The following is a 24,422-nucleotide window of genomic DNA, read 5'->3' on the forward strand; positions in this document are numbered from 1 at the left end:
TCACCCGGCAAAGCCAGAAGAGGGCTGGCCAACTCTCACAGCCTGGTTCCTCTCTCTAGGTTTCTTCCTAGGTTCCTCCCTTTCTAGGTAGTTTTTCCTAGCCATGTCACGTCCTGACCAGCAGAGGGCGAATTTGTATTAGTTTTGGTCAGGACGTGGCAGAAGTTTTGTGTTATGTGTTAGTTAATTGGGATTGGACTCCCAATTGAAGGCAGGTGTGTTGAGTTGCCTTTGATTGGGAGTCCTATATAGTAGTGTGTGTTTTTTTGGGGGGTTGTTGGTAATTGTTTCTGTTCAGTGTGATATGCTGTCAGTACTGGTGAGCTGTCGGTATTTTCTTGTTTTGTAGTGTTCCAGTGATCTTTTTTTTTTTATTAAATGATGCTGAACACTAACTCTGCTGCATTTTGGTCCATTTCTGAAGACAGATGTGACAAGCCACAATGCTTCTACATCCACATTGCTTGCTGTTTGGGGTTTTAGGCTGGGTTTCTGTATGAGCACTTTGTGACAGCTGCTGATGTAAAAACTCCTTTATAAATGAATGTGATTGATTAATTACAGGCACACATTCTCTTTCTCTCTGACATGCAAGAGTTCAAATAGTTTCTTTCTGTTGCATGAGAGTGGTGGAAGAGTGCCCCTCCCTCTCTCACTCTGTTCCACCTTTTACTCACTGTCGCACTTTAGCAGTTGATGTTATTCTTCAATAACACAGACACCAAAGAAAATCAGGAGTAGAAAAATATATTTATTCAAAGAGAACAAATCATAGTCGTTATGCTGGAAAGTAGATGTTTATTCTTCCCTGTCCTCAGTGTTTTCTCCACTGAACAAAGAGACAGGATGTAGTTTCTACCCAGGCCTAACCTGTGGTTGACCAAGAGCTTAGTTCCTCTCTAGGTTTCTTCCTAGGTTCCCGCCTTTTTAGGGAGTTTTTCCTAGCCACTGTGCTTCTACATCCACATTGCTTGTTGTTTGGGGTTATATGCTGGGTTTCTGTATAAGCACTTTGTGACATTTGCTGATGTAAAAAGGGCTTTATAAATAGATGTGATTGATTGATTACAGGCACACATTCTCTTTCTCTCTGACATGCAAGAGTTCAAATAGTTTATCTTTCTGTTGCATGAGACTGGTGGAAGAGTGCCCCTCCCTCTCTCACTCTGTTCCACCCTTTACTCTCTGTCACGCACATACCTCAGAGATTCATACTCCCACTTTCAGTTTGTGTCACGCACACACAAATGCAATCACCTTAACATATACTGTTGCCTGTAGACGACATCTTATGGGAACTGGTTGCTCAAATCCCTCCTTCTTCTCTGAGTAGACAAATTGTTTGGTCCGAGGGTCGCTTGTTCCAGTGTTCCGGAAAGCAAGTGCTTTCTTGAAAAGGGGCCAACAATGTGTCCCAGCGGACTAGAGGCAGAGGGGTACAAGAGAGCCTGGGTCCTCTCTAGGTTTGTTCCTAGGTTTCTACGTTTCTAGAAAGTGTTTCCTAGCTACCATGCTTCTACATCCACATTGCTTGTTGTTTGAGGTTTTAGGCTGGGTTTCTGTATAAACACTTTGTGACATCTGCCTATGTAAAAAGGGCTTTATGAATAGATGTGATTGATTGATTGATTACAGGCACACATTCTCTTTCTCTCTGACATGCAAGAGTTCAAATAGTTTATCTTTCTGTTGCATGAGAGTGGTGGAAGAGTGCCCCTCCCTCTCTCACTCTGTTCCACCCTTTACTCTCTGTCACGCACATACCTCCGAGATTCATACTCCCACTTTCAGTTTGTGTCACGCACACACACATGCAATCACCTTAACATATACTGTTGCCTGTAGACAACATCTTATGGGAACTGGTTGCACAAATCCCTCCTTCTCTAAGTAGACAAATTCTTTGGTTCGAGGGTCGCTTGGTCCAGTGTTTCGGAAAGCAAGTGCTTACTTGAAAAGGGGCCAACAATGTGTCCCAGTGGACTAGAGGCCGAGGGGTAAAAGAGAGGGCATACGAGGGCGGCAAATTAAATTAGGCTTAACAAGGACATTAAGAGGGGAAGTACCTGAGGATTAAAGAACATTATGGTGAAGTGGTAATTCACAGACCCAGAGCACAAAGGATCCAACCAGTGCATTACTTCAAGAGAGAGGAGAGGTCATCTAGAACCAGACCCACGCAGACTTTCTACGCATCTCTCTGGGGATCCATTGTGCTGTTGAAATCTGCTCATATCCGCTAGCCTGACCAATCAGAGCAGGCGTGGAATGAATCAAGGAGTGAGAGGATGGGTATTCTCCAGTTTCTTTGACAACATATGTTCTAGGGAGCTTCAAAAGAGCTGAAACCCTTATATTAAAAACCAGTTTTCAGGGTCATGTGTGTTTATTGAAGTGAGTTGCTTTATGCTCTTGTCACCTTACCCATTTTGTGACATAATTTGTGAGAGGAGTGCTAATACACACATACATGTGTGCATGAAATAAAAACCAACCCACACACTGGAAAGAAGAATTAAAAACCATTTGAAGAAAGAAGTATTAGAGTGAGTGCATGTGTGCGTGTGAAGCAGAAGGAGGGTGGTCACTAACGGGGGAATAAAAGGATATGGAGGGGGTGGCTTGACACAATACATCTGTGATTGCAGTAACGAGAGAGAGAGAGAGAGAGAGAGTTCTGAACTTATGTAAGAAGGAGTGGAGGTAAGATAAGAATGCAAAGCTGGGTTGGAAAATAAAAACCAAAGCAAGAGAGAAAATACATTGACTGTAGTGAGGGAAGAGAAAGGAACAGGAGGAGAAACAGAAGGAACGGTTGGACAGAGACAAGAAGAGACTGAGAAGCTGCGAAGAGTGGCCAAACAGGATACTACTGAATTCCATTCAACATGGAAAATGTGAGCTTCTCTTTTTTATTTTTCAAATGTTCTGTGACAGTAGCTGATATATCTTATGATTCTATTTACATATTTCAACATTTTGAGTGTAATGTAACTGACTTTTATTTATTTTCTCTGCTCACAAATTGTGTTGTCTTACCGCAGATGGCTTTCTATTGTGTATTTGTGCATGATGGCTTTGTAATTTAGCATGAATAAATGTGACTGTGGTGTACATTAAGTTCATTAAGGGTCAAAAGGAAGTTGTTTTAAAGCAGAAAGTTGTTTAAGTTATTCAATGTTTTTACTGACACCAATGCAAATATTATGAAATGTATTCAAATGTACATTTTACTATTCGATAGAATCGAAGAGATTGTTGCCTTTTCTTAGATCTTTTCCATGAGACTGAAAAAGATTTTACATGCCTAAGTCTGAAAGTGTTTGTGCTCTGGTTTTGAAGTGTGTACAGATAAGATCTTGGCCCGAAATTACTGACCATCTACCTATAGAGACCATGCCAGGAAACCTGCAGACCTTTTCCCTTTAACGTAACATAACCAGCTTCTTACTTTTGTAGAGACAGGATCAAATGGCCTATTCAACCTATTTTTTATAGATCACATATCAGGCTCATTATGTTGGAAACATACAATGTTAATAGTCAACTAGTTGTGCTTTGGAAAGTTATAGTGACCATCTACAGTCTATCATTTTCTGTACTGTATGTATTTTGACAAGGGAACTGTCAAGGAATTATAAGTGGAAACTGGGATCTCTTGTCACCTGGAGAATATCCTTGAATGAAGCAAGAATATTAGTGAATAGTTGATTATTATAACTCTCCCTGATAATATCTCTCTGATCAGCGGTGGACTGTGTTGTTGTTACAGATGGAGCTGCCACCTCGACCAAAACTCTTTGACTTCCATGGAGTCTCCATGACCCACTATTTCACTGACAACTGGGAGAACATACAAAACTTCCAGGCCAGGCCAGATGATATCCTCATCGCCACTTACCCCAAAGCAGGTCTGTGTGTGTGTTTGTGTGTGTGTTTGTGTGTGTGTTTGTGTGTTGTCAACATTTTGTAAAGATAAATCTTTGACATGCTTCTCTTTCCCCATTTCTCCATCTTCCCTCCCCCTTCTTTCTCTCTCCCAGGTACCACGTGGGTCTCCTACATTCTAGACCTGCTGTATTTTGGTCAGACAGCCCCTGAGCGTCAGACTTCACTGCCTATCTATGAGAGAGTGCCTTTCCTGGAGAGTGACTTCCATATTCTCCCTCCAGGTTAGAATACACCCTGATATAACTCCACACACTGTGAAGCCTTTATCCTGTTTAGGATAGGGGGCAGTATTTTCCCGGCCGGATAAAAAACGTACCCGATTTAATCTGTTTTTTACTCCTGCCCAGAAACTAGAATATGCATATAATTATTTGATTTGCATAGAAAACACCCTAAAGTTTCTAAAACTGTTTGAATGGTGTCTGTGAGTATAACAGAACTCATATGGCAGGCCAAAACCTGAGAAGATTCCATACAGGAAGTGCCCTGTCTGACCATTTCTTGTCCTTCTATAGCCTCTTTATCAAAAATAGAGGATCTCTGCTGTAACGTGACATTTTCTAAGGCTCCCATAGGCTCTCAGAAGGCGCCAAAACGGGGAATGATGACTCTGCAGTCCCTGGGCGAAAAACAGTAGGGGTTTTGGAAAGTGGTCGTTCTGAGAACAATGACACGGGTGCGCCCGTGCATGTGAAGACTCCATTTTCTATTTTCAGTGTTTGAACGAAAACAAGGTCTCCCGGTCGGAATATTATCGCTATTTTACGAGAAAAATCGTATAAAAATTGATTTTAAACAGCGTTTGACATGCTTCAAAGTACGGTAATGGAATATTTTGAAATGTTTTGTCATGATACGCGCTGGCGCGTCACCCTTCGGATAGTGTCTTGAACGCAAGAACAAAACGCAGCTATTTGGATATAACTATGGATTATTTGGAACCAAAACAACATTGGGTGTTGAAGTAGAAGTCCTGGGAGTGCATTCTGATGAAGAACAGCAAAGGTAATCTAATTTTTCTTATAGTAAATCTGAGTTTGGTGAGTGTCAAACTTGGTGGGTGTCAAAATAGCTAGCCATGATGGCCGGGCTATCTACTCAGAATATTGCAAATGTGCTTTCACCGAAAAGCTATTTTAAAATCGGACACCGCTATTGCATAAAGGAGTTCTGTATCTATAATTCTTAAAATAATTGTTTTGTTTTTTGTGAACGTTTATCGTGAGTAATTTCGTAAATTCACCGGAAGTTTTCGGTGGGTATGCTAGTTCTGAACGTCACATGCTAATGTAAAAAGCTGTTTTTTGATATAAATAGGAACTTGATTGAACAAAACATGCATGTATTGTATAACATAATGTCCTAGGAGTGTCATCTGATGAAGATCATCAAAGGTTAGTGCTGCATTTAGCTGTGGTTTTGGTTTTTGTGACATTATATGCTAGCTTGAAAAATGGGTGTGTGATTATTTCTGGCTGGGTACTCTCCTGACATAATCTAATGTTTTGCTTTCGTTGTAAAGCCTTTTTGAAATCGGACAATGTGGTTAGATAAAGGAGAGTCTTGTCTTTAAAATGGTGTAAAATAGTCATATGTTTGAAAAATTGAAGTTTTTGGATTTTTTGAGGTGTTTGTAATTCGCGCCACGCTCTATCATTGGATATTGGCGAGGCGTTCCGCTAGCGGAACATCTAGATGTAAGAGCTTGATTACACATCAATAAAGTATGCGTAGGTCAAATCTTTGTCATGCTTGAAAACTGAATCCGGAAAACACCACACACAATACAATAACCCAAGTCCCCATCAACAGCCTTTTTACTGTCATGAAGTTGAAGGACTTTTTGAATGACTTGAAATCTTATACTGTGAGAAGTTGTGCCAATCACTTATTCCAGCTACATGACAATAAGCAGTTTTACTGTAAAAATCATCCTTATCTCCAAAAAGTAACCTATCCAGATCCCCACCCCTCTGTACACACAGGAACGGAGCTGGCAGACAAGTTATCCACCTCTCCTCGCCTCATCAAGACTCACCTCCCAGTCCAGTTGGTGCCCAAGTCCTTCTGGGAGCAGAACTGCAGGGTAAATTATATGTAACTCTCTGCTTGTTTTCTGTGTAGTCTGTGAATATGACTCTGCTCATGTCTGCTGGTGTAGCATATGGTTAACATTTATGCATCCTCAAACCTCCTGCGCTGCTTTTTGTCCAGTAAGTGAACTTAATTAATGACACAATTTGTGTGAATCCCCAATGGAGGGCAGCATAACACAATACACTAACTTTTGCAAACCTCTCTAGAACCAGCGTGCGTCTCCGTGTGGATTGCGAAGACTCTATAGAAATCCAGTCTTTGTAAACAGTTTTTGTTGTCCTAATTTTTTCCTCTTCCATTTCCTTCTGTGTGGTTTGTTTAAGTGATATTGCCCGAGAAGCCGGTGTTAGGAGGATGTATTGACATGGGGGTTGTTAGGCCTGAGAGGAAGTCGAGGTCCGGAAAACTGTACCAATATATCCTCCAAACACTTCGAGGACATTATCACTTTTATACAACGGGTTGACAAATTGACATTAAAAAATGTTCTTTTGATGAATTTATTCATACTTTTTAATCCTTCCATGGGATATAGTCCCATCACAAATCTAAGGTTGCTACCCAAGCCGGCTGGTCATCCTTTCTATCGGTTCAGTTGCCAGAGACGGGACCCAGTTGTTAAGTCTTTTTGTTCTGTATCTATAGACGCACCCCAGTCGTTCGTTCTAAATGTTCGATTGCCATACTGGTTGGCAATGTTCTTATACCTTGCTTGCTAGCTATCCAACTATGGCTAACTTACAGTCATGTCAAACAGAGCAGCCAGAATTACTAGTAACATTTATTTGGATACATCCATAACAATTAACTAATGATGCACGATTTCACCTGGTGTAGAAAATGTGCTCTCTTGTCAGGACACTGTTGGTCAGAGGAGCTAGCCAACAACATAGCTAACACACTCACTTCAAACTGAAGCTGAAAAGACTCCAAACTATCTGCATTTCACTTCATTTTACCTGTTTCCTATTGACATTTCTTTGTATATATCCATAAAAATGATGCCAGCTGATTCATGATTTCAACTGGCTGAGAAACGCTGCCTGCCTGTCTGTCTCGTCCTGACTCCCAACACGTTCATTACTATGGGACCGCTGGAGATTGAATTTGAATATTGAAACAATGTTGCAAATGTCGGAGAGACAGACAGCAAGATTTATACAAATGCTAGTCTAAAAGAAATGTGAGATAATGTCTAGATGCTTTTTCTAGAGGAGATCAAGTTTATAAATTGCCTGGCTGGGCTGATGAGACAGTGGATTGTGCAGTGAGATACAGAGTAAATAGGCATTTCAACATCATAGCTTTAGCGGGTGGTAACTTGTGGAACAGACACCGGCTGGAATGCGGTTTTAACCAATCAGCATGCAGGATTAGACCCACCCGTTGTATAATTAAATAATATACTCTTACATCAAGTAATGTTGTAATTGCAGCGATTTCTCTCTCTCTCTCTCTCTCTCTCTCTCTGTAGGTAGTGTATGTGGCCCGTAATGCCAAGGACAATGCAGTGTCTTATTTCCACTTTGACCGCATGAACCAGGCCGACCCAGAGCCAGGAGACTGGAACAACTACTTACAGAGATTCATGGATGGAAAGAGTGAGTAAACGAGAGAATAAAGGAGTGATTGAATGAGTCTGTGAACAAATCAATTACAATGAGTAAGAGATATAGCACAGTACAGATGTTGATGAGGCTCTGTGATTCTGGCTTATTGATCAGTCTTTTTCCTGACTATATATGCATCTCTATCTATCTCCCTAACATCCTCTCATGTCCACATGGCTGCTTTCCTCAGTGGTGTTTGGTCCCTGGTATGACCATGTGACTGGCTGGTGGGAGAGGAAACAGACTCACTCAAAACTCCACTATGTTTTCTATGAGGATATGGTTGAGGTGAGTAGAACAACTACCTCCTGTGCCATAAAGGTGCTGACCTCTTTGCAGATTATGTAGCACATTAACTTACATAAAGGAAGTGTGTATATCCGTGTTATGTTGTTATATTGATCATCTCTAGCATTAGCTTTCAGTGAGGAAGAGTACTGTAGTAGGATGTCCCTTGTGGGTATCCGTACCTATGTTTGACATGCACAGCATAGGCTAGTAGACATGCTGAAGCTTGAACCTTGTCGTGCCTCCTTATTTTAAATAATACTACATGGTTTCAGAGTGGTTTTAATAATCACAAAAACGTGAAGGACTTGCCATGTGAATCATACAGCCGACAGACTGTTTCAAAGCAAGAAGGGCACAGAAACAGAGATAAGCAGCGTAGATCATAATTGGGCTAGTTAAAGAGAGAGGACTATGTTACTGCGGGCAACGTTACAAGAGGTAGAAGCCGAAAGGGGTTCAGCTGCGACATCCTCTCTCAGAGCACTCATCCCTCAGGATCTCTATACTGCCACCTACTGATATGGAATCTCAGTGCAGTGCACCTCTCAGGAAAAGAGGGGCTTTTGAAAGGAGTGGATGTTTCGAAAGGAACCATATATGGAGATGTGGGATGCGAAAGGTGCCACTCAAGACGTTGTTTGGGTTATCGGATGTTACTCATGGTCTGCACAGATGACAGTATGGAATTTCAGTTCTGCAAAAAATAAATTATATTCACTCAGCGTGAGTTGTGTCTTTGAACGTTACCTACCTACGTTTTCGTAAAGGTAAATGGTAGCTAACGTTAGCTACCTTAACTTATAAGAGCATGCATTAATTTTACAATGCATTATTTATTATTGAATATTTAAAATAATAATAATTGAAATATCAAGCCACGGTGGTTCTAGTTGTTATGGAATTCCAGCGTTTCTAGTGTTTAAAGACACTTTTTGAAATCCCCACTTCTCCTAATGCGGTTCCTTTCGACACCCCCATTTTTCCTGAGAGATGCACTGAGAGATGCACCGAGATGTCATATCAGTAGGTAGCAGCATAGAGACTCTGAAGGATGACTGCTCTGACAGATGACATCGCAGCTGGACCCTATTGAAGAAGCCGGTGGGATTTCAGGTCTGGTGACTCCCAAGTTCAATGTGCTCTTGCGCAAACCTGGACAGGCCAGTGGCTAGTGCTGACGGACTTCGAATTAGCTCCGCAGAGAATGTTGATTGTATGGTTTACACTATGGGGGATGAAGCCGAGGATATATTAAAGGCTTCAGTGTTGACTGAGGAAGAGAAACTTAACTGCAGTGCTGTTAAAGATTTCGTAGGAGGACACAACATTATACTTCAGAGAGGTAGGTTCAATGTGCGCAAACAGAAGCTGGGAGAAACCGCCGACAGCTTTATCACAGCTGTTCACAAGCTAGCGGAACATTGTCAGTTTGACAGTTTGGCTCACTCAGGAAAAAACTGATCCAAAATCAGATTGTAGTGGGAATAAGAAATATCTCACTTGTTGAAATATCTCACTTGTACAGTTGGATTTACAGCTTACCTTGTCCAAAGCTATAAATCACGTTAGGCAGTGAGACAGTAAAAAACAGCAGGGAATGCTGTGCAGCGGAAGCTCTATGCAAAAATATATGTGTTCTCATACGTGTTAAAAAAACTGAGGGGAACACAGAGACAGACGTGGAAAAAACAATCACAGACAGGGCCAGTAACCAGTTCAAGCGTTTGTGGCAAATGTAGGAAATCCCCTTTCCACAACTGGAAAGATTGCCCAGGAAAGGATGAGGAATGCAGGAAATGTCACAGGAGAGGACACTTTCAGCTGTCTGACGATCAAAGTTTTCAAAAAGAAATTCCCCCCCCAAAATTCCTAGGCTACAAGGTGACTACAAAATCTGCCTCAAGAAGGATGCCATCCCCAATGCCATTACCACCCCCCGCCGTGTGCCTATCCCTTTATTGGCCAAAGTAAAGGACGAGTTGGGGAGGGTGGAAGAAATTGAGGCTGTGTCTAAAATAGAGAGTCCCACTGACTGGTGTGCAGGGATGGTGGTGGTTCCCAAATGCCAATGGGGACATAAGGATCTCTGTGGACATGACTAACTTGAATGAGGCACTCTGCAGAGAGAGACACATCTTACCATCAATGGAACAGACGCCGGCCCAGTTGGATGGCTCACAGGTCAACACAAAGCTGGATGCCCGCTCAGGATTTTAGGAGATACCGATGTCACCAGAGAGTAGGGCGCTCACAATGTGTATAACACGGTTTGGCTGGTACTGTTTCAACGTTTTGCCATTTGGAATCGCTTCCGGTCCATTTCCAACGAGGCATGTCCCAGCTGTTGGATGGGCTGTGTCGTGTCTTTGGCTATGCCGGGTTAAGTGATATGACATGCTATTCTATAAAATCATTTCTCTGTAATTAATATTACCTGATTAAGCTAATCAGGTAGATAATTAACTAAAAAGTCGGGGCACCACGAAAAAATGTTTATAGAGCTGTTATCTTCCGAATAAACTCTTAAAGACCTGGTAATCTTTTACCTCAGTAGTAGTCAATATTTAATCCTCACCTTATTTAGTCTCATCTGAAAGTTGTAAATTCTTGGTTATCTTCACAAACCCTGGCTAACAAGTTTAATCATATTTAGTAAATATTTATTTACTAAATACCTAAATAATCACACAGAATTACATATACACAGAATGGATCATACATTGATTACAAATTATGTCATAAAGAAAACGTCCCTGGTAGACGAAGCTGACATGACGGCTGGTTACACAAAGGAAAGGGGGTTGGATTTGAGTGAAAGAGCGGAAAGACTGAGGAACAAAGGGAGAAGCTATGCTATCGTAAATACAGTATCTTATGCATTCTAAATTACCTCACATTTGAAAAAGGAGAATGCAATAAATATTTACTCTGACCTGTGCTTCGGTAGATGGGAGGCAGGGTGGTCCAGCATGGATCTCTGGTCCTCTGAAGAATATCTGGTGGTAGAATGGATACTTGGTAGTACCGTCGTCGTGTGTTAGAACGTCCTCTCCTAGCCCACATCTACAGTTGCTGCGCTAACGCGACGGCTAGGAGGTATCACTTCTTTAGTGAATAAGAGTTCAAAGTTCATACCAAGTTGCCATACTTTAAGCTCATGCTATATTCTGGCTGGTATAGTCGAAATTCATCCTTCCGGGGTGCAGGTCGTCACCTTCACATTGAAATTCGATGCTAATTTCGTTAGGTTCTCTAAGGTTGGCTTAGTTCTGTAGGTGGTCTTTGTTCTTTCAACGTGGGGACCTCAAGTCCACACGTCCTTGGAACAGCTTATTATCTGAGCCCTTTTAACGTAGGACCGTTGCCCTAATGTCCTCAGAACAGAAAGTTACATTTTCGTCAAGGGCTTTATATAGGAGGGGAGAGAAGGGTGTGTTTCATAGTTTATAACCAATGTATGTTCACATGTGCAAGGCCACTGAGTTGAGCATAGTTCACTCATGAAAACCCAATTCTCTCATTTGGAAGCTAAAATTACATTTAATCTTTTCACAAACAGTTTCATATTTAAACGTTTTAATTGCACAACAATTCCATGTGAATCTGATAGCTAGAATGTGTAGACTTTCAAAGATACAGTTTATGTCGTCCTATCATCAGCAATAATGTCTCAGACGCAAACTGATCTGGCATCATATTCATTTAGTACCAACGCATATTTTCAGCTGGTTGGATTACTGAAATATGGTTCCGTTCCCATCTTTTGATGTCACCAGACTCTCTCTCAATGTTAACCAAGGGATTTTCAATAGTCACATCGGTAGAGTAGAGAGAGGAAAAAGGGGTAAGGTATTTATGGGGGTCATAAACCTCCCCCACTCAGGCCAACGTCATGACAGCTGAGTGGAGTCATAGTCCACTCGGACAACGTGCTCGATTGCGGACAGGACAAAGCAGAGCATGAGGACTCACAGCACTTCTGACTAGACTCCAGGAGACTGGCTTGACACTCAATGAAAAATGCACCTTCTCATAGTCAGAGGTCTTGTTCTTGGGACACAGAATCAGTGCAGCTGGAATACAGCCGGACCCAGACAAGATCAGTGCCGTCACAGACATGCTCATCCCCCAGAACGTGGCTGAAGTTAGGACCTTCTTAGGCATGGCCACATATGTGGGTAAGTTCCTCCCACAGTTTTCAGACACAACCGAACCCTTAAGAGAATTATTAGCCAAAGAGAATGACTGGTCATGGGGTCACATGCAACAGGCGGCGTTTGAGAAAATCAATGGAGACCTGGCCCCACAGAGAGTGCTGGCCCAGTACCGTCCCCACGCTAAGACAAAGGTATCAGCACATGCAACATCTTTTGGGCTAGGCGTGGTCCTCACTCAGATGAAGGACAACATGGAGTGGTAGATAATACTTTAAGTACAGTATCCAGTGTGTGTTTTCCTGCAGGATACGGGGAGAGAGCTGGACAGGCTGTGCTCCTTCCTAGGTTTGTCTCCTTCAGCAGAGGAGAAGGAGAGGGTGAGAGGAGGAGTGCAGTTTGATACTATGAAGAACAACAGCATGGCCAACTATTCCACCGTCCCAATCATGGATTTCAAGATCTCTCCATTCATGCGAAAAGGTAGATTTCTCCCCTATATCTCTCTCTCTGTCAGTCTTTCCCTCCTCCCCTCTCTATGTCCACCACCTTTTCTTTGCTCACATCTCTCTCTCTCTCTCTCTCTCTCTCTCACTCTCACTCTCACTCTCACTCTCACTCTCACTCTCCCACTCTCCAGGAAAGGTTGGTGACTGGAAGAACCATTTCACTGTGGCCCAGAGTGAACAGTTTGATGAAGACTATAAGAAGAAGATGAAGAACACCACCGTACAGTTCCGCACTGTAGTCTAGGTTGTGGTCAAGTTGATTGTCTGATTGTTTGTGGTCAGGTTGATTGATTGTTTATTTGGTGCATATGGACCTACGATAGGCTGGGGTGTCAGTCTTCCATTGGTCCACAGTGAACTGGGTTATGGTGTTGAAATATACAGGGTGAGGATCAAATCATATCCTAGAGTGTGAATGAGAAAGATCATGAAGTGTCTTATAATATCATTTTTTGAGAATGATTGATGCTACTTTGAGATATGAGCTATAGGTTGAGAACTGAAAACAAAAGTAAAATGAGGACATGCTGCACAGTACATTCTTAGCAATGTGAGCTATTTGTAAATCCTCTTGCCTGGTCTGTTTACTGTCGATACAGTAATAAATATGTGAATGGAGAAGAACATTATTAAGCATCAAGCATTGTTTTATGCTGTTTAGAAAATATACATACTTTGAAACTGTAACAATTCCTACTCGTATACAGTATGACTAAACGTAATACATTGATGTTCATGTACTTGCAATTAAATTAATATAAAATGTCTATATGACCCAAAGTGGTTAAAGAGCCAGCAATTTGCACATACACACACCCTCCACTTTTCACAGCTGTATGTTCATTAAAAAAAGCATGACACTTGCACTGTAAAAAGTGGGATGATGCTGTAGTTCATCTGAAGTGCTTCTACTGTTTGGAATGATAGAAAATTACACTTTGGTTCTTCCAACCTACTTTATTCAATTTGCCTGAAATCAAATAATGCATTTTTTATATCAGTGTGATTTTTATTTATTTAATGCAAGCTTCTAAACTGCTTCCAACAACTCATGCGCATGCACATTGAATAGCAGCAGGGGCAATGTAGTGGTGGCAGCTTATCAGAAGAGTTGGAGGTGTGGCTAATGGGGGGCTTTTTTTCCACATGTGAGAGTGAATGTCATTCCAGTTAATGTGGTCTATTGTATTTGACATTAAACGTTAAACTTGTACACTGCCAGCATCTGTAATGATACTTAAATAAATGCATGTGGTACTAAAGTGCCTGATGAGGCTTCATGTTGAGGTAGCCAATGCTTGCTCATTATCTCCTCAAATACTGTATGAACATTCACCTGTGACATCTGACCTCCTCACCAGACCTCCTTACCAAGTAACATTACAGAGTATCTTTTTGTATTGATTGTGGGCGTCTAGCCAGCAACCTGGCAATAAAAAAGGTTGATGCAGTAGGTGAAAGGTGTGTACACGCTTCACACACTGCCCAGGCACACACTCTGCAGCCTAGTCTCTGGTCAGGTAAGAGCTAGACACACATACACTGTTGAACAGTGATTTAGACAGTGTGTTGAAGACAACGCAGGAGGTTTAAGGGCACAGAAAAGACAAAGACACTATCTACCCCAGGACACTGCCCATTCAGTAGCCTATCAGGTGTGTGTGTGTGTGTGTGTGTGTGTGTGTGTGTGTGTGTGTGTGTGTGTGTGTGTGTGTGTGTGTGTGTGTGTGTGTGTGTGTGTGTGTCTTTTGATGGAAGGTGGGGGATAGAGTATGTTTGGGGTCAGGTCAGGTGTGTAAAGGCATCCACAAACAGGTTTGGTTTGTTCCTAGCAGAACTCGGCAAGGCAAAGCAAGCCTTGCATACTCCCTTAAAAAGCCATTCGCTTGAAAAACAAGAAACAAGCAGCAATTGTACCGTTTGCCCTCTTGAGACGGCATGTCAAAAACATAGCCAGTCTACTTCCTCAAAATAGTCTGAATTAATCTAAAATAATTCTAGAATTTTGACGTTTTTGCCGAAGAGTTCTTGGTTGAGTAATTTTACATCTAACTAAGATGTTTGGTGCAGTATTTTTCAAGTTAATTTTTTGTTGTTGACGTTACGGATACAGGTATCCTGTGTGTATTTGTTTTCTCTCCTTCTGCCCTCGTCACAGGTGGCAGTAATCAGTCGCCAATCTGAAGACACACCTGCTCCTTTTCTCTTACCCAATCACATCCCCTTTCCCTTGGTTTAAAAGAAACTCAATCAGTTGTCTCTGCAGCTATCTCTCTTTTGTTTTTGTGCCTACATCTCACATTGACTGTTACCATGTGAGTATGTATTGCTGTGGTGTATGGCTGTTTGTTTGTTGGTGGGAAAAGGGGATATCAAGCCAAGTCGCCCTTTGGTATACATTACCGGTAGGAAAACTTTGTCTGTCACCCGACCCCCCTCCCCCATTACCGTGTGTTTGAAAAATAAACCTAAAGTGTTAGATGGTAGATTTAGGTTGTCTGTTGTTTTTAGTTCTCACTGTTCCTTTTCACTCTTATGATTTGCATGAGATATGTTACGGGTCTCGTTTCCATCCCCCCTAGACTGCAGGGCCAAAGGGGTGCGTAACAGTTGAAAACTAGCCATCTGTCATTGAATGACAACAAACACTTCATTGAAGAATCCCTACTGTTGACCAATCACAGAACTTCGACTTACCCCAAGAAAGATTGTGTGCTTCAACAGCCCACAAAAAAAACATTGAACGGTGTCGAACACCAAAACTAACAAAAATGTGTCAACATTTTGTCATACTATATGCACAAACTGTTTTGACTGGGAAGCACATGGTAAGCTTAAGGTAATAATAACTTAACTCAAATCTGTGTCCAGCTGCCACTTAGTGGTGAATTTCTTGTAATGTAAGTGCCCCAGGCGATTTAGTAGTGACACATGAGATACTGAGAGGGAGAGCAGAAAAGCCCCTCAGCTCTGGAGTAGATCCAGAACAAACCAGACCCTTTCCCTCAAGTGAAAAGAAATTGATGGAGGAGAGAATGGGGAGGAGACAGGAAAGGAGGAGCACAGAGAATAAATTAGGAGTCATTTTGTAAGCAGAGCATTCACCCTGAGGTATCTTACTCAGAAAGAGCAGGGTAAGTCAGTTATTTTGGTACGTAGGAATTGCTATCATGTGTAGTATGATTTTACTGTCATCATTTGAGAAACATTAAGACTTAGGCTTTGTTAAAAGGATCCGACCCTTTATTTCAATTTTCGCCTAAAATGACATACCCAAATTGAACTGCCTGTAGCTCAGGACCTGACGCAAGGATATGTATATTGTTGATACCATTTGAAAGGAAACACTTTGAAGCTTGTGGAAATGTGAAATGAATGTAGGAGAATATAACACATTAGATCTGGTAAAAGATTATACAAAGAAAAAAACGTTTTCTTTCTGTACCATCATCTTTGAAATGCAAGAGAAAGGCCATATTGTATTATTCCAGCTCAGGCACAATTTATATTTTGGCCACTAGATGGCAGCAGTGTATGTGCAAAGTTTTAGACTGATCCAATGAACCATTGCATATCTGTTCTAAATGCTGTATCAAGACTGCCCAAATGTGCCTAATTAGTTTATTAATACATTGTCAAGTTCATAATTGTGCACTCTCCTCAAACAATAGCATGGTATTCTTTCACTGTAATAGCTACTGTCAATTGGACAGCGCAGTTAGATTAACAAGAATGTAAGCTTTCTGCCCATATCAGATATGCCTATGTCCTGGGATTTTTTCTGTTACTTACAACCTAATGCTAATCACATTAGCCTACGTTAGCTCAACCGTCCCGCGGGGGCGACACCGATCCCGTATAAGTTTTAATTAACCACTTTGGGTCATATAGACATTTCATATTCATTTAAATACAAGTACATGAACATCAATGTATTACATTTAGTCATACAGTATACGAGTAGGAATTGTTACAGTTTCAAAGTATGTATATTTTCTAAAACAATGCTTGATGCTTAATAATGTTCTTCTCCATTCACATATTTATTACTGTATCGACTTTCACAGTTTTTTTCTCAGACACTGAAAAACAGACCAGGCAAGAGGATTTACAAATAGCTCACATTGCTGAGAATGTACTGTGCAGCATGTCCTCATTTTACTTTTGTTTTCAGTTCTCAACCTATATGTAACAGCTGTCGGGAGAGAGAGTAGACCAAGGCGCAGCGGAGTTAGTGTTCATCATGATTTTAATTAACGTAAGAACACTATACAAAACTGAACAAAAACATGACAGCAAAACAGTCCTGTTAGGAAATAATCTAACAGAAACAATTACCCACAAAACCCCAACAGTTAAACAGGTTCTTATGTGTGACTCCCAATCAGCAACAACCAACAACAGCTGTGCCTGATTGGAAGCCACACGGCCAAAATCAATGAAACAGACAACATAGAAAATGAGCATAGAACGCCCACCCAATGTAACACCCTGGCCTAACCAAAATAAAGAACAAAAAACCCCTCTCTATGGCCAGGGCGTTACACTATAGCTCATATCTCAAAGTAGCATCAATCATTCTCAAAAAATGATATTATAAGACACTTCATGATCTTTCTCATTCACACTCTAGGATATGATACGATATGATCCTCACCCTGTATATTTCAACACCATAACCCAGTTCACTGTGGACCAATGGAAGACTGACACCCCAGCCGAGCCTATCGTAGGTCCATATGCACCAAATAAACAATCAATCAACCTGACCACAAACAATCAGACAATCAACTTGACCACAACCTAGACTACAGTGCGGAACTGTAAGGTGGTGTTCTTCATCTTCTTCTTATAGTCTTCATCAAACTGTTCACTCTGGGCCACAGTGAAATGGTTCTTCCAGTCACCAACCTTTCCTGGAGAGTGGGAGAGAGAGAGAGAGAGAGAGAGAGAGAGAGAGAGGAGAGAGAGAGAGAGAGAGAGAGAGAGAGAGTTGTGAGCAAAGAAAAGGTGGTGGACATAGAGAGGGGAGGAGGGAAAGACTGATAGAGAGAGAGGTATAGGGGAGAAATCTACCTTTTCGCATGAATGGAGAGATCTTGAAATCCATGATTGGGAGGGTGGAATAGTTGGCCATGCTGTTCTTCTTCATAGTATCAAACTGCGCCCCTCTTCTCACCCTCTCCTTCTTCTCTGCTGAAGGAGACAAACCTAGGAAGGAGCACAGCCTGTCCAGCTCTCTCCCCGTATCCTGTAGGAACACATACACACTGGATGTAGAAACAGCTAACCTCCTAGAGCAGCAGTTAGTATGGCTCTTGAGCATATGTGTGCACTGAGCTCATTAGATGCATCTTAATAATACTGTAACACACACCTAGCATCAGTATTCTACTCACCTCAACCATGTCCTCATAGAAGAGGTAGAGGATTTTGGAGTGAGTCTGCTTCTTCTCCCACCAGCCAGTCACATGGTCGTACCACGAACCAAACACCACTGAGGAAGTGCAGAGTAGACAAATTCATAGTGTGCATGGGGACTATTATCCCTTGCTCATTCAATCACTCCTTTATTCTCTCGTTTACTCACTCTTTCCATCCATGACTCTCTGTAAGAAGTTGTTCCAGTCTCCTGGCTCTGGCTGTGTCTGGTTCATGCGGTCAAAGTGGAAATAAGACACAGCATTGTCCTTGGCATTACGGGCTACATACACTATCTGCCGAGAGAGAGAGATTGCATTTATATATAGTGATTATATAGTGGAGAAACATAGAAGACAAGATACAAATACTGCACCCTGCAGTTCTGCTCCCAGAAGGACTTGGGCAGCAACTGGACTGGGAGGTGAGTCTTGATGAGGCGAGGAGAGGTGGTTAAGTTGTCCAGCACCTCCACCCCTTGGACAAACAATATAATAATTCAAAATAATGTTTGATGGATATTATCACTGTTCAGCAGTTTCTGTCATGATATTAGACTTTAGTTACTGCTTTGAAGACATCAGCTCAATTTTCTACAGAGAAATGACAAAATGGGAGAGGTATGAATAAGTTTTCCAATGCTCTATTCTAACCTGGAGGGTAAAGAGGAATGAGCAACTCCAGAAAAGGAACTTTCTCAAAGATGGGTCTCTGACGCTCAGGGGCTGTCTGGCCAAAATACAGCAGGTCTAGAATGTAGGAGACCCATGTGGTTCCTAAGAGAGGAATACAGATAGGGGACATATAAACAGTCATTCACAAACCCAAACCCAATCTTTAATGAAACATCAAGATCAGACTGAGAGAGACCTGCTTTTGGGTAGGTAGCGATGAGAATGTCATCTGGTCGGGCCTGGAAGTTCTGTACATTGTCCCAGTTGTCAGTAAAGTAGTTGGTCATAGAGACTCCATGGAAGTCAAAGAGTTTTGGTCGAGGTGGCAGCTCCATCTGTAAAAGTCGGACATGTATTCGATCAAGGATCACCACAGTATTGTTTATGCTTGGATATGAAACTTGAACAGAATTGTTTTGCCATCCGAATGGTTGAATTATTCAAACGTAGAGAGGAAAAACGCTCCATTGATATGTTTGCCTACAAATGTTAATACCTCTACGGGATCAGTGTCCCCCCCGCGGGACGGTTGAGCTAACGTAGGCTAATGTGATTAGCATTAGGTTGTCCGTAAAACAAAAAATCCCAGGACATTGGCATATCTGATATGGGCAGAAAGCTTACATTCTTGTTAATCTAACTGCACTGTCCAATTTACAGTAGCTATTACAGTGAAAGAATACCATGCTATTGTTTGAGGAGAGTGCACAATTATGAACTTGACAATGTGTTAATAAACTAATTAGGCACATTTGGGCAGTCTTGATACAACATTTTGAACAGATACGCAATGGTTCATTGGATCAGTCTAGAGACTTTGCACATACGCTGCTGCCATCTATTGGACCAAATAAAAATTGCGCTTGGTCTGATAAAATACATTATGGCCTTTCTCTTGGATTTCAAAGATAATGGTACAGAAAAAAACATGTATAGATATATTTTTTCTTTTTATAATCTTTTACCAGATCTAATGTGTTATATTCTCCCACATTCGTTTTACATTTCCACAAGCTTCAAAGCGTTTCCTTTCAAATGGTATCAACAATATGCATATCCTTGCTTCAGGTCCTGAGCTACAGGCAGTTTAATTTGGGTATGTCATTTTAGGCGAAAATTGAAAAAAAAGGGTTGGATCCTTTTAACAAATCCTAAGTCTTAATGTTTCTCAAATGATGACAGTAAAGCCATACTACACATGATAGCAATTCCTACATATCAAAATAACTGACTTACCCTGCTCTTTCTGAGTAAGATACCTCAGGGTGAATGCACTGCTTACAAAATGACTCCTAATTTATTCTCTGTGCTCCTCCTTTCCTGTCTCCTTCCCATTCAATCTTCCATCATTTTCTTCTCACTTGAGGGAAAGGGTCTGGTTTGTTCTAGCTCTACTCCAGAGCTGAGGGGCTTCTCTGCTCTCCCTCTCAGTATCTCATGTGTCACTATTCAATCGCCTGGGGCACTACATTACCAGAAATTCACCAGTAGGTGGCAGCTGGACACAGAATTGAGCGAAGTTATTATTACCTTAAGCTTACCATGTGCTTCCCAGTCAAAACAGTTTGCGCATATATTATGACATTTTGTCTAATTTTTGTTAGTTTTGGTGTTCGACAGCGTTCAATGTTTTTTTTGTGGGCTGTTGAAGCACACATTCTTTCTTGAGGAAAGTCGAAGTTCTGTGATGGGTCAACAGTAGGGATTCTTCAATGAAGTGTTTGTTGTCATTCAATGACAGACGGCTAGTTTTCAAGCTATTCTTTTCCCTTGAAAAATACTTCACCAAACATCTTAGTTAGATGTAAAATTACTCAACCAAGACCTCCTCGGCAAAAACGTCAAAATTCTTGAATTATCTTAGATTAATTCAGACAATTTTGAGGAAGTGTACTGGCTGTGTTTTTTATATGCCAATGTGTGAGAATTTTCCAGTCATCTGGTGATTCTCAGTAACTATACTGTTCTCTTTGAAGTATAAAGAAAAATCGACATAAGTTTAAATATTAGACATGTGTAAGCAGAATGATGGCTGAAGCCCATGTGAGTGTACAAAGCTGCATCAACATCGAGTTAACCATTAGATATGTAAAAAACAGAACGCAAGCAGAATATGTGTGGATGAGGCAAGGTAGACTAACAATACGTGACTGGTCTGGGCCAGTCTGATCTTGTGAAGCCTAATGGACACGCACATGGGTTAATCATACATAGACAACATCGGCCTGAACATGTGAAGACCTTTGGACAGGAACATTAGTTAATCAGTGATAGGCACCAGTAGGAGTATGCATGTCACGCCACCAATAGAATCTATGCCCCAATGTCTGAGCCAATAAGAGAATGGAAACTAAGTAAGACAACAAGATTCACAAAGTGGAGTGACGGTGTTATGTAAGGGTAAAACTGTATAAAACAAAGCACTAAGAATGAAGAGTCAGTTCTTCCATGGAATTGCTCGGCTTTGTTACTCTCTGTAATAAAGTCTATTTGAATTCACAAGCTCCGGTATCTGATAAGTATTTGATTCAATATTTTCCACAACACCTTCTCAAGAGGAGAAACAGTAGAATTGCTGCTTGTTTCTTGTTTTTCAAGCGAATGGCTTTTTAAAGAGCCAGCAATTTGCACATACACACACCCTCCACTTTTCACAGCTGTATGTTCATTATGCCTGAGAAAAGCATGACACTTGCACTGTAAAAAGTGGGATGATGCTGTAGTTCATCTGAAGTGCTTCTACTGTTTGGAATGATAGAAAATTACACTTTGGTTCTTCCAACCTACTTTATTCAATTTGCCTGAAATCAAATAATGCATTTTTTATATCAGTGTGATTTTTATTTATTTAATGCAAGCTTCTAAACTGCTTCCAACAACTCATGCGCATGCACATTGAATAGCAGCAGGGGCAATGTAGTGGTGGCAGCTTATCAGAAGAGTTGGAGGTGTGGCTAATGGGGGCTTTTTTTTTCACATGTGAGAGTAAATGTCATTCCAGTTAATGTGGTCTATTGTATTTGATATTAAACGTTAAACTTGTACACTGCCAGCATCTGTAATGATACTTAAATAAATGCATGTGGTACTAAAGTGCCTGATGAGGCGTTATGTTGAGGTAGCCAATGCTTGCTCATTATCTCCTCAAATACTGTATGAACATTCACCTGTGACATCTGACCTCCTCACCAGACCTCCTTACCAAGTAACATTACAGAGTATCTTTTTGTATTGATTGTGGGCGTCTAGCCAGCAACCTGGCAATAAAAAAGGTTGATGCAGTAGGTGAAAGATGTGTACACGCTTCACACACTGCCCAGGCACACACTCTGCAGCCTAGTCTCTGGTCAGGTAAGAGTTAGACACACATACACTGTTGAACAGGGATTTAGACAGTGTGTTGAAGACAACGCAGGAGGTTTAAGGGCACAGAAAAGACAAAGACACTATCTACCCCAGGACACTGCCCATTCAGTAGCCTATCAGGTGTGTGTGTGTGTGTGTGTGATTTGATGGAAGGTGGGGGATTGAGTATGTTTGGGGTCAGGTCAGATCAAATCAAATGTATTTATATAGCCCTTCTTACATCAGCTGATATCTCAAAGTGCTGTACAGAAACCCAGCCTAAAACCCCAAACAGCAAGCAATGCAGGTGTAGAAGCACGGTGGCTAGGAAAAACTCCAAAACCTAGGAAGAAACCTAGAGAGGAACCAGGCTATGAGGGGTGGCCAGTCCTCTTCTGGCTGTGCCGGGTGGAGATTATAACAGCACATGGCCAAGATGTTCAAATGTTCATAAATGACCAGTATGGTCAAATAATAATAATCATAGTAGTTGTCGAGGGTGCAACAAGTCAGTCACACAAGAGTAAGTGTCAGTTGGCTTTTTCATAGCCGATATTTTAGAGTATCTCTACCGCTCCTGCTGTCTCTAGAGAGTTGAAAACAGCAGGTCTGGGACAGGTAGCACGTCCGGTGAACAGGTCAGGGTTCCAGCAGGTCTGGGACAGCAGGTCTGGGACAGGTAGCAGGTCCGGTGAACAGGTCAGGGTTCCATAGCTGCAGGCAGAACAGTTGGAACTGGAGCAGCAGCATGGCCAGGTGAACTGGGGACAGCAAGGAGTCATCAAGCCAGGTAGTCCTGAGGCATGGTCCTAGGGCTCAGGTCCTCCAAGAGAGAGAAAGAAAGAAAGAGAGAAAGAGAAAATTAGAGAGAGCATATTTAAATTCACACAGGACACCGGAAAAGACAAGAGAAATACCCCAGATGTGACAGACTGACCCTAGCCCCCCGACACATAAACTACTGCAGCATAAATACTGGAGGCTGAGACAGGAGGGGTCAGGAGACACTGTGGCCCCATCCGATGAAACCCCTGGACAGGGCCAAACAGGTAGGATATAACCCCACCCACTTTGCCAAAGCACAGCCCCCACACCACTGGAGGGATATCTCCAACCACCAACATACCATCCCGGGACAAGGCCGTGTATAGCCCAGGTGTGTAAAGGCATCCACAAACATAGGTTTGGTTTGTTCCTAGCAGAACTCGGCAAGGCAAAGCAAGCCTCACATTCTCCCTTAAAACCTCTCTTGGGTAGGGGGCAGTATTTTCACGTCCGGATGAAAAGCATGCCCAAAGTAAATTGCCTGTTACTCAGGCCCAGAAGCTAGGATATTCATATAATGATAATTGGATAGAAAACACTCTAAAGTTTCTAAAACTGTTATAATAATGTATGTGAGTATAACAGTATGGCAGGCAAAACTCAGAGGACAAACCATCCCCCCCAAAAAAACATTCAGCCTACTACTATTTTCAATGGCTGTCACTTTTATTATAAGGCGAAGTCCTCCCAGATTGCAGTTCCTATGGCTTCCACTAGATGTCAACAGTCTTTAGAAAGAGTTTCAGGCTGGTTTTTGAAAAAATGAGCCAGAAATTGTAGTTTTTCTAAGTGGCGCCCATTTTGGCTGTAGTGTTTCCAAGCGCGTGAATGAGAGTGCGTTCTTTGGTATTTTTCTTCGGTAAAGACAATAACGATTCTCCATCTTAAATTGTATCGTTTCCTTACGTAATAGGGTACCTAAGGTTTGATTATAAACGTTGTTTGACTTGTTTGGAAAAGTTTATTAGTAACGTTTGGGATTCATTTTGTATGCATTTTGATGGAGGGAAACTGGGTGGATTATTGACTGAAGTGCGCCAGCTAAACTGAGTTTTTCTGGATATAAAGAAGGACATTATCGAACAAAAGGACCATTTGTGATGTAACTGGGACCTTTTGGAGTGCCAACAGAAGAAGATCATATAAGGTAAGGCATTTATTATATCGCTATTACTGACTTTCGTGTCGCACCTGCCTGGTTGAAATATGTTTTTCATGTTTTTGTATGCGGGGCGCTGTCCTCAGATAATCGCATGGTGTGCTTTCGCCGTAAAGCCTTTTTGAAATCTGACACAGCGGCTGGATTAACAAGAAGTTAAGTTTTATTTTGATGTAATACACTTGTGATTTTATGAAAGTTAAATATTTATAATTCTGTAGTTTGAATTTTGCGCAGTGCAATTTCACCGGATGCTGGCCAGGTGGGACGTTACTGTCCCACCTGCACATAAGAAGTTAACCGCTTTGGGTCATATAGACATTTCATATAAATTTAAATGCAAGTACATGAACATCAATGTATTACGTTTAGTCATACTGTATACG

The 24,422-nt window shown here is 41.5% G+C and overlaps 3 protein-coding genes across 3 annotated transcripts in view; 2 read left to right on the top strand and 1 right to left on the bottom strand.

Moving 5' to 3' along the window:
• Positions 1-2,261: 2,261 nt before the first annotated feature.
• Positions 2,262-13,874, top strand: LOC115168438 (cytosolic sulfotransferase 3). Its single transcript, XM_029723719.1, has 8 exons — positions 2,262-2,897; positions 3,773-3,911; positions 4,044-4,172; positions 5,937-6,037; positions 7,523-7,649; positions 7,849-7,946; positions 12,412-12,586; positions 12,744-13,874. The coding sequence occupies exons 1-8, from the start codon at positions 2,889-2,891 to the stop codon at positions 12,854-12,856; spliced, it is 891 nt and encodes a 296-aa protein (XP_029579579.1). The 5' UTR covers positions 2,262-2,888; the 3' UTR covers positions 12,857-13,874.
• Positions 13,875-15,651: 1,777 nt separating this feature from the next.
• The window catches only part of LOC115168441 (cytosolic sulfotransferase 2), a 70,701-nt gene continuing 61,930 nt past the window's right edge, over positions 15,652-24,422 (top strand). Inside the window, exon 1 of the mRNA XM_029723724.1 lies at positions 15,652-15,746. The gene's annotated coding sequence lies outside the window, so the exon portion shown is untranslated. The remainder of the gene's footprint in view (positions 15,747-24,422) is intronic.
• On the bottom strand, positions 17,159-20,157 carry LOC115168440 (cytosolic sulfotransferase 2-like). The gene is made up of 8 exons (XM_029723722.1): positions 19,944-20,157; positions 18,904-19,042; positions 18,687-18,809; positions 18,410-18,510; positions 18,203-18,329; positions 18,012-18,109; positions 17,689-17,863; positions 17,159-17,528 (listed from the first exon to the last, which is right to left on the bottom strand). Exons 2-8 carry the CDS (start codon positions 19,040-19,042, stop codon positions 17,416-17,418), a joined length of 876 nt encoding a protein of 291 aa, XP_029579582.1. The 5' UTR covers positions 19,944-20,157; the 3' UTR covers positions 17,159-17,415.

The sequence above is a fragment of the Salmo trutta genome, chromosome 30 (assembly GCF_901001165.1).
Source record: "Salmo trutta chromosome 30, fSalTru1.1, whole genome shotgun sequence".
Classification (NCBI taxonomy): Eukaryota; Metazoa; Chordata; class Actinopteri; order Salmoniformes; family Salmonidae; genus Salmo; species Salmo trutta.